Here is a 15,580-nt window from a genome sequence, read left to right on the forward strand (position 1 = left end):
TATTTGGCATCAATATTGTGAAAGTTTCATCCCAATATATTAAATGGATTTTATACGAATTTAAAAGAAAAAACTGCGCATTCAGTACTGATGATAACAATAACACCTCTTAGTGAAGCTCATGGATAATGCAGTGAAGAGATGCAAGCACCTGTCCGATGCACAAAGAGGAGTAGTAGTAGTAAGAAGAGTCCTCAAAGTGGATATGCAGCTGGTGCCTTCTAGGATTGCCGATTGCCACCTGGAGGGCAAAATGTCACACAAGTAATATAAGTATGTATGTTATGTAGCTGTATTATATTATATATCATATAAATACATTGCACAATGCCAATATTTCTCATGTCCACCAATTTTTTTTTTTTTTTAATCCTTTGTTTCTCATTTGATTTAGTTTTGGCTTTTACATCTTGGAGAATGCATACCCGTTACTAAGTATGTGAAGTTGGAACGAAATTGGTCAACATGTAATTCAGTCACAGGTGGCAGAACTTGTGACTTTTAAATTTTTTTGGGGGGGTGAGTTATTTACAGATTTCAAACTATATTTTCTTTCTCTTTAGGTTGTTATACTGACTGGAGACCATATGAGGCCTTTATCACCTATATAAAGTGTACTTATATATTCCCTAACCCATTATCCTTATCCCTATATTTATTTTTTTTGGGTGGTTATTTTTTCTTGACTTCAATCCAACACATATTGACCCACAACTTTCACATATTCGAGTATGAATACCAAGCAATATTTAATAAAACTTACAAGATATGTGGGAAATTCGAACTCCTATATTCATTGTCAAGAACTTTTAACTTAATTTTTTCTGCTTGAACAGGATTTTCATCTTTCAAGGCAACATAGAAACTTCAGTTTTAGAGCAATTCTCACCACTTTTACATACTATGTGTAGTGTTCTTATTTCTAAGGTTTCATTGCTGCAGTTTTTTTATAAACCATAACTTTGGGAGCTGTACATTTTTTTCCGTCTATATTTTGTGCATATTTTGAAGCCCACATTGACTTCTTTTTTTGTACAGTTAACTATATTCTCAATATTTTAAAGCAATGAAAATGAATGTTATATGCCATTCTGATCCTATAGTGAATAAAATTAAAATTGGTGAAATTTTAAATTAGCTTATTTAATTTGAAACTGATGAATTTTTCAACTTTTTTATATATTTTTGTTCATATTTATGATATTGATCCATTAGGAAACGTTGGAGCATTTACCAAGTAGATTATGTAAAAAAAATGGAGTGTCACCTAGTTGTGCTTGCGGGGGTTGAGCAAGCACAACTACTCTTTACACAACAAGCACAACTCTTTAGTCCTGCCTCTCAATCGAGTTTGAGGAAGGTGGATAAGTTGCGCTCCTGTCTCTGGCGCCTTAAAAGAAAGGCCTCTTATGGCAATATTCATGTTATAATAGTGGTGTTAACAGGACGGGAAATGATTCAGAAACTGACATGTTTTTGAACCAATCTGGATTAATATTTAAATTTATCACAATTTTGTGTAGGTTCACCAAATAATGTAAACTAGAGGTATCATAGTCGAGGTAGAAATAACTAAAATAATAAGGGTACTCACCCAGGGTCCACTGAAACATACACCTCTGCATCTTCATCAGCTGACTGTAAGCTATCGCTCTACACACACATGACTTTGATAACATTCATTTGTTCATGGGAATGCTTGGACTTCTGGATCAGCCACCTTGCTACTGGTATCTGTTTCATCTCACGTTTTCTCATACCATTGTCAAAATGCACCCACACAACTTTTGCATGGCTGATTGCTTCGTCTAATACACCATTATCACTTTGAACATAAGTATAAATCATAGATTTAACCTTCATAAAAAGTGGCTTTGTTGACTTAACTATCATCCCAGGAATGCCTTATTTAACTTCTCTTATAAGCTTTACTTTCTGATGAAAAACCATCACAACCAGTTAAAATTTTGGCCAACACATTACCTGCATGGACTTTTCAACCTTACCATCTCAGGTTTTCACGAAATGAGGTTGTCTAAAGCAATTACTATAGCCTTGACTCAAGGACGTCCTTGCAGAATTTCCAACCTCGTAAACCATGAATATATAGACAAAGATGCCATGAGCCAGAAAATATGTACAGGTTTCACAAGTAAACAGTTAAGTGATTGATAAATTCTGGCATAGCTCTCTGCACCAGCCTTCCTGTCATAATCTACTGATAATCTAGTAAGGGTATTGCCTAGGCAACTTGCAGGGGTACACGACCCGAGTTTTATATACTGCACCACTAAGTGGGTTTCTCGCAGTCCCCTCTATTTACCCAAACCTTCCAAGCATTACATAAATAATGAAGTAATATGACATATTTACTCACGATAATGTTGGTGCTGAATGTAGAGCACGAAAAAAACATATTTTTACTGGGAAATAATATCATTTTATAACAAAATTACACGAAACTAAGTGGCAGGTTATGCCACATGAAGTCGATGATCCAAGTAACAATGTTGTGGCTTTGGGTAATTAGATGACACAATTTCGTTATAAAATTATATTATTTCAGAGTAAAAATTAGTTTTTTTTCATGTTCTACATTCAGCACCAACATTATAGTGAAGGGAAGGGAAGAGAACTATCAGGAGAAAGCCCCAAGCCATTACGACAATATAGCACTCGGAATGGGTCAGGATAAGGACCCTCATCACGGCCCTTGTGGATTTGTTCAGGATAAGGATTTAGGATGGGACGGGGGGAAAGGAATGATGGCCAACCACTTGGACGGTCGGGGATTGAACGCCGACCTGCATGAAGCGAGACCGTCGCTATACCGTCCAGCTCAAGTGGTTGGTTAGTGAGTAAATATACCATAGTTCTTCATTACTTACGTAATAATATGAGGCTTTGTGATAATTAGACGAACCCCTTCCAAATGCTATATAGCAACCCGTCCTCACACTAGGCTGGTTAAAGCAACGGCTATCCTCCCCAGACGCATTCATCAATTTTAACATATTGTGTATTCAAAAATTGGTTTGTTTTCATATATAAATTATTATTACTGTACTGTATTACATAAAATTTATACGTATAGTTAGGCGTGCACTCATGTGCACAGCATGCTAATATGAAATAGAGTAATGTTAATTTATATTTGAGAAAATTAAAATTTTGAATGAACAGCATTTTAAAATTGGAGAATGTGTCTTTGGGGTCGACTGCTGGATGGAATAGACTTGGTCTGAGGACGGGTTGATATAATCGTAATGAATTGGGGCTTTCTCCTGATAATTACCTTACCTTCCTAAATGTAAAAATCTCTGGTGCTTGGATTATTGTATCCAGGTGGAGACCTCATCCTCAGAAACTATCTGCTTTGAAGAGAATTCAACACAGAGCAACAAAAATCATTCCAGAACTAAGCCAACTCTCACACCAGGAACGGTTGAGGGCCACAGTACAGGGCTAACAACACTGCAAACCAGACATGACAGTACTTATCTCATCGAAACTTTTAAAATACTGAATAATTTGGAGGAAAAGGATCCAGGTTTTATCAGTTGCTACCCTATTCTATATGTACGATTACAGAGTATAAATTAAAAACTAGCTATATGTTCTTCATATATCCCCATTTCACCTGTAGATGGTTAGTCAACATGGAATCAGTAGAGAACATGAAATACGAGGCTGATGTATTAGCCTACACTAGCAGCAGACGAAGTGAAGTCCACCACCTCTCACTCCATCTTCGAAGACAGAAAGAGTTAAAGAGAAAACTATCGACCAAGTAGCCTAATCTCTTACGGGCTATTCATGCCCGTGCCACCTCTTAGGTGGCTTACTCTTCATCAATCAACCTCGGAGTATTGCACGGTTGGCTTCGTTCTTGACTCAGAATGGGGGATCCCGGGTTCGACTCCCAGGAGGGACAGCAATAGTTGGGCGTGTTTTTGTACACCTAATGCATCTGTTCACCTAGTAGTAAATAGATACCAGTTATTGTGAGGTTACAGATGATTCTCCACCCATAGGGTTATAAACCCATGGAACCGCCTGCCCGCCGAAGCCGTAAATGCCAAGATAATCCATTTCAAAATTCAGTTGGAAATATTTTCAGTAGGAAAAATGAATTATAAAGAATCACCAGGAAAAATGGGGGGATATTTGACAACACGCCGGCTTCCTTTTTCCAGTCGAGGCTACTAGTGAGATGATGGGACTCAGGTAAATTCAGGTATAATTCCGTGCCTAATTGTCATTCCGTGTTTTCAAAAGTTCCCTCCACTATGTGGCACTATGAGAGTGATGCCTAAAATATTTAACGATTCTTTCATCGCAATATTGGACATTAGCAAAAATAAAAATTTGTAGGGAAGCATTCAACAATTACAAAATATAAATTATGGGAAGCAGAAAAACGATAAATGGCACGAAATAAGATGGTGTAGATGTGTATAATGTGTCTTTGTTAACTGTGCGCCATATTGGAGAGACTCCCAGGCCTGGGCTAGGCCTTTGACGTTTGCTCAAGTGAGATTATCTGTTTTCTGTGTTGTCCTCTATGTCTTGCCCTGTACGTTGATTCTATAGATTGATCCCGCCGCGTACTGTGGATACATGCCTGTTCTTGCGGTTTTATCGTTGTTTGTTGACGTAGTTGAACATGATGCCAATAAGCGAGTTTGACAGGAGAGAGAGAGAGGGTGGAGGAGTGCCGCTCTCACAGTCTTCTCCTTCAACTCTTGCCTCTCGTGTCCGCTCCACTCCTTCTCCCGGTCACTATGTCTCTCACGGGAGGTAGGGAAGCTTGCTCTCTCTCATTGTACACTTGTAAATGGTGTCTGTAATGCTTTTAGGACTCGTGATTGTCTTGTGATGTGAAGGTGTTGGTGTTACAGGCGGGTCTCCTGCTCCAGTGATGAGGCTCAAGCTTTATGTTGAACTGTCAGGCTTTATGTTGAACTGTCAAGCTTTATGATGAACTGTCAAGCTTTATGTTGAACTGTCAAGCTTAAAGTTGTCCCATTCACGTCCAGAATGATGTTTTCTCTGCCACCCCGGCTCTGAGTGTATTCAGAAAGAGAGGCTCAACATATTACCTATAACTCAAAAGATATTCATTATTTACCTGAGGGGCCATTCTCTCTCTAGTGGCCTCGATGAGGATAAGAAGCCAGCGGCTTGTCAAAGTTGTCCATTTCTCCTGGTGATCTTATCGGGTTGATCTTGAATTGCAACCAGTGTTTTAGCATTTACATAAATTCATAAATGACATAAATTTGGCATAAATTCAGGTAAATTTATGGCTTTGGTGGGAAGGTGGTTCTAATTTATAGGAATGTTAGTCAAGAGAAATCTTGTCCAGAGATTGTGGAATTGTTGTAACCCATGAGTGCTTTATGAGTGATCAACTACAAAGAAAGTTGATGATTTATGCCGGCTCTGTTTTTTTTTTATTATGCACCCCATACCAATCCTGTGAGCATGTGACAAGGTTACAGTAGAACATATATTGGGGTCAGGAACTGAACCCCCAAATTCATTTAGCTAAGAAAGTTATAATCATTAAAAGCAAGTTATTCATGTGAAGCAAATAAGTTTTTCACATTCTACAAACATTACCAAAATAACATATAATAAAGTAATTGCTGAAAGAAAGCATTAATATGGGAAGACTATTTAGCACTCACAAACTACTATACTATCAATATGATTGCAATTCAGGATGTCAGTACAAGAGCAAAAAGACTTGAGGCTCAAGATTTAAGGTTGAGGGCCACAGGACTGATAACACTGCAAACCAGATATGACAGGCTGGATATCATTGAAATTTAATTTAAATAATCAATTCACTGTCAGGGGGGGGGGGGACAGGCAGCCAGTGTATGTTAGGCTTATATTGAAGTAAATAAGTAAATGACAAAGGTATCTGAATCGCCGAGTAATAAATGGCTTCGGTATTCATATTATTCAGGCTTGTCAATAATGTAATGTCTGTGATGTAAGGTTGATTCTCATTGGCATACATGATGTTTGTTATAATATAAACATATTATATGTACAGTGGAACCTTGACTTATGAATGCCCCTACTAATGAATTTTTTGAGTTACAATCCCAATTTTGTCAGGAAATTCGACTCGATCTACAACCTTTCCTCGACTTGCGACTTTGTTCATACATGCATAGTCAATGGAGTGCATGGTTCCTGGTGGCACGGGCGACCCCGCTTCAGTTTACCAGACTGCCCTCTTAGTGACGATTGTGCTTGAATTCTTTGTAAAGAATTTTATTGTTTTTATGCTTTTTTTGTTTTCTGAACATAAAAGTAATAATGCCATGGATCCCAAGAAAGTCAGTGGTAAGGTTCAACCTAAAAAAACAAATGTGAGGATGAACATAGAGGAAAAACAAGTCTCTATGGGAAGGTTCTTAGTGAGACAAACAAGCAGTGAGCCACAACCAGGTCCTAGTGGTATGCAGGCAAAACTTAGGAGAGTACCCCAGGGAAGTCATCACTGCCTGATGTTATAATGGAAGGAGACTCCCCTTCCAAACAGTAACACCACTCCTCTCCCCTCCCCCAACTCACTGTCTTCCATATGTCAACAAGAGTCATCAATAAAGGTAAGCTATAACTTGTACATACTATAGTACAAAATGTGTGTGTATTATGTATGAAATGTATTTTGAAGTTAATATTTTTAGGTGTGTGGAACGGATTAATTCAATTTGCATTATTTCTAATGGGAAAATTCGTTTCGAGTTACAACCCGACTCTGGGAACGTATTAAATTCGTAAACAGAGGTACCACTGTTCATGTTTATACTGCTGTAACTATAGGCATGTGGAAATTGGTATAATATCCATTTGTCTGGATACTGGTGGATGGGGTGAATTAGGATGTCCAGATACATGGTGCATGGAGTAATTCATAACATCACCAATATGTGGTTAATATCTCTATGGGTTATTATATGTACAGCACCCATTAGTGTACTGTAAAATGTAATTTTATAGGATGCCTCCTCTCTTGATTTATTCCTTACATTTTCCAATAAGCTTTATATAACTATTTCTTAGTTCACTGTGAGTGACAATTGCTTTGGCTATGAATAGCTTCTATTCAAAGTATTCATAAGCATGGTTACTATGAAATGGCCACTGCCTTTTGAACGAAAGGTGGTGGAGTTTCTGATGGGGAAGGAAGAGACAATTGCGCATCGCGTTCCGCAAGGCGCGGTGCGGCCAGCCTGGGTGGCATAAAAAGCGCGGGAAATCAGGTCTCGCTCTCACTCCATCTCCCGACCCAGTCCACGATTCACGAAGCGCCCACCCTCCTCCCCCTTTCTGCTGGCTGCCAGTTTTCCAGGTTCTGACTACGTCGGTCGTTGTTCCTCACGTCTTTCCTCCCGTTTCACTGGGGATGGGGGGGGGGGGGTGCAGCTCCCGTCCCCAAGTGTTCCGTTGTCCGCAGCTACTACTTTGACTTTACAGCCATTCTACTAGTAAGCCCTACCTTATGTCAGGAAATTCCTTATTCCTTGGCGGCTCGGCCTCTGGCCTGGGGTTATTTTCTTCTCCAAATACATATCAGGCTTCCCCAGTCTCTGTGTTTTTCTGCCGCCTGATTATTCACCAGCTAGGGTTTCCCTTATGTTATGTTGTTCACTTTGGTGTCCTGTTATACTTAGAATTAGATTTGTTACATTCGCCTCGCTGCTAATTCTAGACAATAGGACATTAGGTTTCTGCAGAGTTTGTTACTAGGCTATAAGATTACGTTATTTTACTACGGGTGTACAATTTAAGATGTTTCGTGTACTTTGAGTTAGCCACGGCTATGTTATACATTTGTTAAGACCTACTTAGAAGCCTGTTTTACTTCTGCAGAATTATTTATCCTGTACTAATAAATTTATGCCCCCATGTGTTGGTGTCTTCCTTCCCCTGATCAGAAATAGAATTTTAAGAAATGTACACTATTTCAACAAATAGTTTCAAAATAGCTTGCTGATTTGTGTATTGATTTTTTTAATACAATTTTTATTAAAACTAATAGAGAAGTTGAAGGAAACCCTAAAAAGATATATTAAGATTAGAATTTTCTAATTAAAATGCAACATCCCAAATCTTCTACTCCCAAATCCCTATTATTGTATAACTTTGTATATACAGTACATTACAGTACATTACAGTACAGTACTTTCCAATTATTTGTATTTATTTAATCTTATTGGTTTATTTTCATAGCAAAAAAAAAAAGTTGAAACTGTTATTAATAGTTTTTTTGCAGTTGCTATCTATTTAAAAAATATAATAAAAATAAAGTACTTAAGAGTTGTCTAATTTCTTTCAAATAAAGCTCAAAATATTGCTAATAATATTCTAGATTTTATAATGGCAATAAAAACAAGTTTTGAAAAATATGGAAAAAAAATGGCATGGCCCTCCCTTGAAAAAGCAATATTAATTTAATCTAGTTTCAGACAATGATGAATCCACAAAATACTTGAGAAATGGATGCTCAGGCATATGGAAACATGCCCATGGAGCTGCTACCAGAGACCTCAGAGATACAGCATATGACCCGTCCTGAAGCTGTTACACAAACTCTTAATACTGTTTCCCAAGTGCAGGCAGTAGTTCAGAAAGATTCCGAAGTCCACCTTTCCTTGGAAATGAATGAGGAACAGGAGGATGACGGTGGAGCTGATGATGATGATAATGATGAGAAGCCTCTACAGGTGGTAGAACATCCAAAGAAAAAAAATACTAGACGTTGTAGAACAAAGGTAATTAATTATGCAGTGAGTTTAGACATTGAAAACTAATAACTATGGCTTTGTTTATTGCAGTTCATTACACTTTTCAATATTAGTAGTATATCTATAAATCATCTAAAATAAGGCAATGTAAACTGGATACTCTATTTTGTTAGGTGGATGAAGCACAAGTTTAAATTCAACTGGAATTTGAAAGTAACGATAATGTCGTGGCAGACACCTGGCTTTGAGCTCATCAGGCTTTTTATTGTTTATTGCATTGGATGTTACAAGGATAAATTACATTACTCATGTGTCTTTCTTGTAGTAAAGAAAAAAGATAGTTTTTCATAGCCAATTCATTATAAAATGTAGTTTTGATAATCCGTGCCTTCAAATCTTGCCACTCAGGTTTTCATGTGGTCACTACTATATACTTTGGATATACTCAAGACCCTTGGATACCTACTCAAAATGCTTTGATAACTTAGCTTTGTGTTATGACCTTGGGGTCAAGAACCACTATTGGACAAAGAACATCAGTGATAATATAAGATAAGCATTACTATATTAATAAACATGCTTTGTGTCAGAGGTAATGTGAGGCATCTCTTCTTTATAGTCAACCCAAAATGTTTAACATTTTTAGATTTGATTTTAATTAATGTACTGTATTTAATTGTTCTTCAGATAAAGAAAAAAGAAAGAGCAAAGAGGGCTGTTCCTCATGGTGATTCACAAGTAGGAAATGCTTTCACTTTTATGAGGAAGAGACGACAAGACCTCACACTTGGGGCCAAAGTTAAGTAAGTACTGTACAGTACACATAAGGATGATCTTAGTCTGCCTGTCATAATACAAACTGAAACATTAAACATTAGCTTGTATGCATGCACATATATATGCTTCTTCAATTGGTCACTAATTCCAAATTTGATTTAGGTACACAAATTAAATATGTTTTGTACTAAGACATTTTACAGTGTGATGGTTTTTCATGGATACGACTCTTTTCAGATTTACTTATTATTTTCACGTGGCCTGTGACGGTGTGGTGGGGGGTCGTCTTGGGCATCCTCTGATTGTTGCACATCTGGAATAATTGGTCTTTTGGAAAGTTGCTTGGGATCTTTCCTGTTCTTGGTTTCCTGTTCTTTTTCTTGTGTGTCAGAGTCCTTCCCAGCCATCTTTTTCTTTTCTCTGTTATTTGCAATATGTTGGACAGGGTGCTATAGGGTTGTTATGTTCACTGTAGTTTATGTCACTTCTCTTTCCAGATATTGTACCTAGTAAGAGGTCCTCCAAGCTTGCTGTGGAGGACCTCCTACTAGTTTGCAAAGTCGGCTTATGTCATGTCCCTTGGCATGTTCCCATTAAGCTGCAGTAATGGGATTCAGTTCAATTCAGTTCAAGAATTGGCTAGTTACAAATGTCATCAATTTAGGTACACAAATATTCCACAATGGAAAACTAGATATAAATTTGAGCAAGTTTCCTTCACTTCTAGTCTTAAAACTGGTCCACTTTTGTTATACCTACTGACCACGCTACTCTCCTCTCTATATGTCTAGATTTACAAGATGCATACGTGTATTAATATGTAATTACTGATGTAAAGTTATTTGTATGATTATAAAACAAATTATTTACACTTACTCAAATTATTCAGCCTTTTAAACTCGTATGCTAATTTTCTCCCCAAAACAAACTAATTGAAATATGGCTAACTCAGGTCATAACACTTCCCAAGAAACTCCTTAATCCTTGAAAATCAGCTCTTCAGAAATCTAGCACCCTAGCATAGTTTTCACTTATAAATTTATTCCATGCTATTATAAATCTGATTTTCTAGTGATCACTGTTCCCTAGCTCACTCACTATTTCAATAATATTTATAGTGTGTCTGTTAGATAACACTTAAGTACCTGTATAATGTATATTTTTTCAACTAATTATAGAGATAAAAAATCTTTGGCATTCCCTGTTTTTAGTCCAGTTTTTACTCAAATCAAAGACACCTATAATACAAACAGTTTGACCTAGTTGCTCTATATATTTATCCCATATATACTTTTGCTCCATTCTGTTGAGTGTTTCGTTTTTTTTCTTTGTTTCATTTCTTTCTTGTTTCGTTTGTTTCTGCTTGAAACGCTATGTGTGCTAGTGGCTTTACAAGAATGTAAGAATTTTTGTACTGTATATATAGAAATGAAAAAAATAAAAAAAAGATTGGTGATCTGCATAAAACTCCCATTATTAGAGTATTATTATTTTCCTTTAATTTTCTAACCAAGTACTTTGTGGCTCAATTTTGATCCCCTTCTCTGACACTATATTTTAAATATTCCTCTGACATACTGTATATTGCTACTCCGCCTCCTGATCTAATCTAATCCGTCTGAAATAATTTGAATCCCTTAATTTGATATTCAGCTAATAGTTTCCTATTTTCAACATTCATTCACATTTCAGTTCGTGCAATAATATTTGGTGTTCCTGTGCACACAACAGCACTTAAATTGTCTGTTTTGTGTCTAGGACTCCTGCTATTTGTTTAGTAAACATTAAGGGTATTGTTATGTTGAGGTCCATCTCCACCCCTGTTGTTTTTTACCTGAACTATTTCCCTGTTAATGCATGGTTTTATTGCTTCCTATTCCCAAATCTATTCACATACCTTTATCATCTAACTATTTAAACCTAGACATGGCCCCTCCAACTACAGATTCCAAAGAATTGGCAAAAGAAACAACTCCAACCTTAGGTAAACAAAACCCATCTTGAGCATACATATCAATCTTTCCAAGTTAGTGGGAACCCAGCAGCATTTTTCTAGTCGGTAATTGACTTCAATTGCCCCAGACAGCCATTTATTTCCAACTCCCCTTCTTGGAAGACTGCCACATGTGTTTATCTACTTTATTTCCTTCTCACTGTAAGCATATCATTAAAGTAATTTTTATTTTTACAGGTTCTTGAAATGCTTGACCTTGAGCCTAAAGTTCCACAGGGAAAGATTGCTTCCATGTTTCGTGTAAGTCAAAGTCAGGTTTCAAGAATAATGAAGAACAAGGAAGCCATTATGTCACAGTGGAACAGGTTTGCTACCCCAGAACGCAAACGTTGCAGACTTGGTAAAGCTGGTTTTCTGGAGCAAAAATTAGTTGATTGGTATAAGGAAGCTGTAGAAGAAGACTTACCCATATCTGGGCCTATTCTCATGGAAAAAGCTAAATCTATAGGTAATGAGATGGGAATAGAATTTAAACCATCTGCTGGATGGCTAGGAAGATGGAAGGACAGAAATGGAGTAACTCTTAAAAGATTTAAAGACAAAGATGGTGCTCCATCTGGCATCAAGATTGGTAATCACTGGAGAAGATACATGTTTTCAAAGACAACTAAAGAATATCCACTTCAAAATGTTTGGGTTGTTGATGAAACTCCTTTGGCATATAATGCCTTACCAGAATATATGACACAAGGAACTAACAGTGGCAATGATAAGGTATCTGTTATATTGGCATGCAATTTAGCTGGCACTGAGCGTAGACCTGCAGTAGTGATTGGAAGAGCACAGTTGCTTAGCTCCCTCACCCTTCCAACCCCTTTCCACCACCATCCTAAAGCTGCCATTACTTTGGAGTTCTTTTCATCGTGGTTACGTGAGTGGGACCGTGAACTGCGTTCAAAGAGAAGGAAAATAATTATACTTTTGAATAAGGCAACATATCATCCAGAAAATCTACATCTTTTCAACATAAATATATCATTATTTCCACCAGGTACAGCAACTGTGTTACAGCCATTACGGTTAGGTGTCATTTATATATTTAAGGCCTTGTATAGACACCAGCAGGTCAAGCATATTATGGCAAAGACCCACGCTAATGAACAAATGAACCATACTAATATGTTCAATCAAAACATTTTGTCACCACCTTCATTGACTCAATGTGTATCTACTTTAGATGCAATTTTCATGATATACAAAGCTTGGAGGCATGTTAGTCCTGAAACTATAGTGAAAGGAGTAGTTAAAGCTGGACTTAGCAAGGATGTAGATGCTTTAAATGTCAATGACCAAATTAGCCCTCCACCTGGGATTAGCCAACAGGACTTTGATGCTTTTGTATCTTCTGATGAAGGATTGAATTGTGATGAGCATGAGGAAGCACCTACCCAAAATTTGAGCTCTCACACAGGAATGGTTACCAATATTGTTCAATATCCACATTATTCAAATATGTTTAATATTCCAAACAATAAAAGTCAGCAGCCTAACCAACAGAGTGATCCCCAAGTAGAAAATGCTCCTAGTCCACCTAAGGTATGTGAAGCAGTCATTGCATGCCAAGTTCTCAGGCATTATTTGCAGCAGCAAGGTGGGAGATTATTTGACGAGTTTTCAGAACTGGAATCTGCTATTCATTTGGACATGATCCTGGAAATGAGACCAGACTTCAGAAATGATTTTCAGTCTGATCCTTTACATGATTCTGGTTCTGTTCATAGTTTAGAGGCACATCAAGTGGCTCACGAACAAAAACTGTACTACATTCAAAAGGTACAAGATGAACTTCAACAACAAAAAATTCAGAGACAAATAAAGAAGGCAGCATTATCTTCAGCTTCATCCCAAAATTCACACAGCACTCTTGCCACACCAACACAAGGGGTCAGAACAGATGTACCTAATCAACTTTTAGAAATACAAAGACATGATATACATGCTCAAGAGATAGTACGACACGATATGGTGAGACAAGAACTTCAGCAGCCTATGCATAGGCAAGAACTTGTACGTCAAGATGCAAGACCAGAATATAGACATGTAATTCCCCAGGATATTCCTCGGCCAGATGTTTCGGAATTAAGAGCTTTAAGAATATCAAATTACAGACATGTTAATCCAGATGGTAGAAATGAAGACAGAAATGAAATTAAAAGTGACACAATGACAATAACAGCAGATTTACATAATCATCATACAACTAATCACCATCCAGGGGTTGAACTTCACCACCAGGGAATTCCACCAGATATGAGCCAGAGTTTACGACCGCCAGACGCGAGACTGGAAAACCATGGAATACCGTATTATACTATACCAAACACATTACATCATTACATTCAACCAAAATAAAACTTCAGACTACCTTATAAATTGTTACTTGCATATAAATTTAGTATATACCGGGTACTATATCTAAATACAGTGTTTGTGTATTGTTCTGATTTTTTTTAATTTAGTTTTGTTATTAAATTCCAAGTACAAATTGTATTGCAAAACTCTGCACAAACAATGCTGTTTAACTTTTAAGGTTACATTTTTAAATTGTATATTTTTGTAAATTGTGCCATGGTTTATTTTTTACAGAGAAGAACCTGCTGCTGTAATTTAATATTTTTATGAAATAAGATAATTATTTTAACTCCCTTTGTTTGTATATCGAAAGAGCCTGCTATTTTAAGCCAATTAATAAGTATTCAGGTAACTTCTTACTAATTTGAGAGTGACAGAAACATATTCTAAGCAGGTTTGAAATGAAGTATGTTTTACTGTACTGTACCCTCTCTCTATACAAGATTTCAATTGTGAGCACATAAAGATACAGGAAAATTACTTTGTATATAGTTCCAAACATCTATCACATTTGTATATCTTTTATGTACTGTGTAAAATATTCCTATTATATTCAGTACTTTAACTGTTGCAGTTTCTATTTTGTAATTCCCACTATTTTACCATTCTGTACTCCTCTTAGTAATGTTTTAATTTTGACTCACTTTAATACAGTAGTCTATGCAGTACATTTTCCAAATGATGCATGTGGAAATACAAACTTTAATGTGGTTTGAACATGCTGCCTAGCTACCTCCCTGCTGCCTACATCAGCAGTTTTTTCTGAATGATTTTGGCAGCTAGGCTAGTGCATTCAAGCATGGATGTTGAGCCAATTTACAAATCAGTTTGGCTAAATGGTAGAGATGCTGTCCTGGGTGATATGATGCAACTGGGCAGTGGGTTCATGCTCTACTTGAGGTGTTATTACCTACGTGGATAAACAAACCGATTGCTTCAGCTCCTGCTCTATTTTTTCAATCACAGCACCATACAACTGCTTCATATTCCAGCTTTGGTCTAACCAACAAATGTGGGAGAAGAATTATGCAATCTGATTCAGATAGTGAAGGGGCTGAAGGGAGTGATCAAGGATGTTCAAGTAATTGAGTGTGTGGAGGAACTTAGATGTCACACAGCTTTTCTATAAGGGTAGTAGCAATTTAGAACAGTTTCTTACCTTTTGGGGGAGGAGACTATTAGTCTTCCTCTTGCAGTTGGGAGAAGAACTTTTTGGATGTTAAAGGCCTATGTAATAGGCCATATGTGTGTGATAGATTATTTTATCTGTAGTTTCAGATAAATTGGGAAATTGGGAGTGGACTGAGATGGGGTGAACATAAGTTGTCAAAGTGTATGTAGTAGGATCAAGTAATTATCAGAAGGCACTAAACCAGAATGGCTATATAGCACCATCATCTCAAATAAAATGCAGAGTACTGCACTTACATATTGCTCAAGATTTCAACATTAGAGCAGCAAGACAAATTTAAGTACATTAATTAAAGATATACAATTCACTTAAAAGCATATCTGATGCCAAGTACAAAAATTTAGCCTTACAAACATACAACTAAGAATAAAATCATTTCAAACTGATTTCTTTCACATTCCGTACTTCCTTTTATCAACCGGGACCTTGAAGTCACCTCTCGAATCGTTTTCCTTGCTTTAACCTATCCAGTAT

At 36.9% G+C, this 15,580-nt stretch overlaps 1 protein-coding gene across 1 annotated transcript; it reads left to right on the forward strand.

Annotated features, from left to right (window-relative positions):
* Positions 1 to 4,468: 4,468 nt before the first annotated feature.
* LOC123746327 (tigger transposable element-derived protein 6) lies at positions 4,469 to 14,479 on the forward strand. The gene is given in 4 exon segments (XM_069321770.1): positions 4,469 to 4,533; positions 8,493 to 8,798; positions 9,459 to 9,578; positions 11,740 to 14,479. Coding segments are annotated over 3 exon segments (2,571 nt in total). The 5' UTR covers positions 4,469 to 4,533; positions 8,493 to 8,522; the 3' UTR covers positions 13,915 to 14,479.
* The last annotated feature ends 1,101 nt before the right edge of the window (positions 14,480 to 15,580 follow it).

Source organism: Procambarus clarkii, chromosome 10, assembly GCF_040958095.1.
Source record: "Procambarus clarkii isolate CNS0578487 chromosome 10, FALCON_Pclarkii_2.0, whole genome shotgun sequence".
Classification (NCBI taxonomy): domain Eukaryota; kingdom Metazoa; phylum Arthropoda; class Malacostraca; order Decapoda; family Cambaridae; genus Procambarus; species Procambarus clarkii.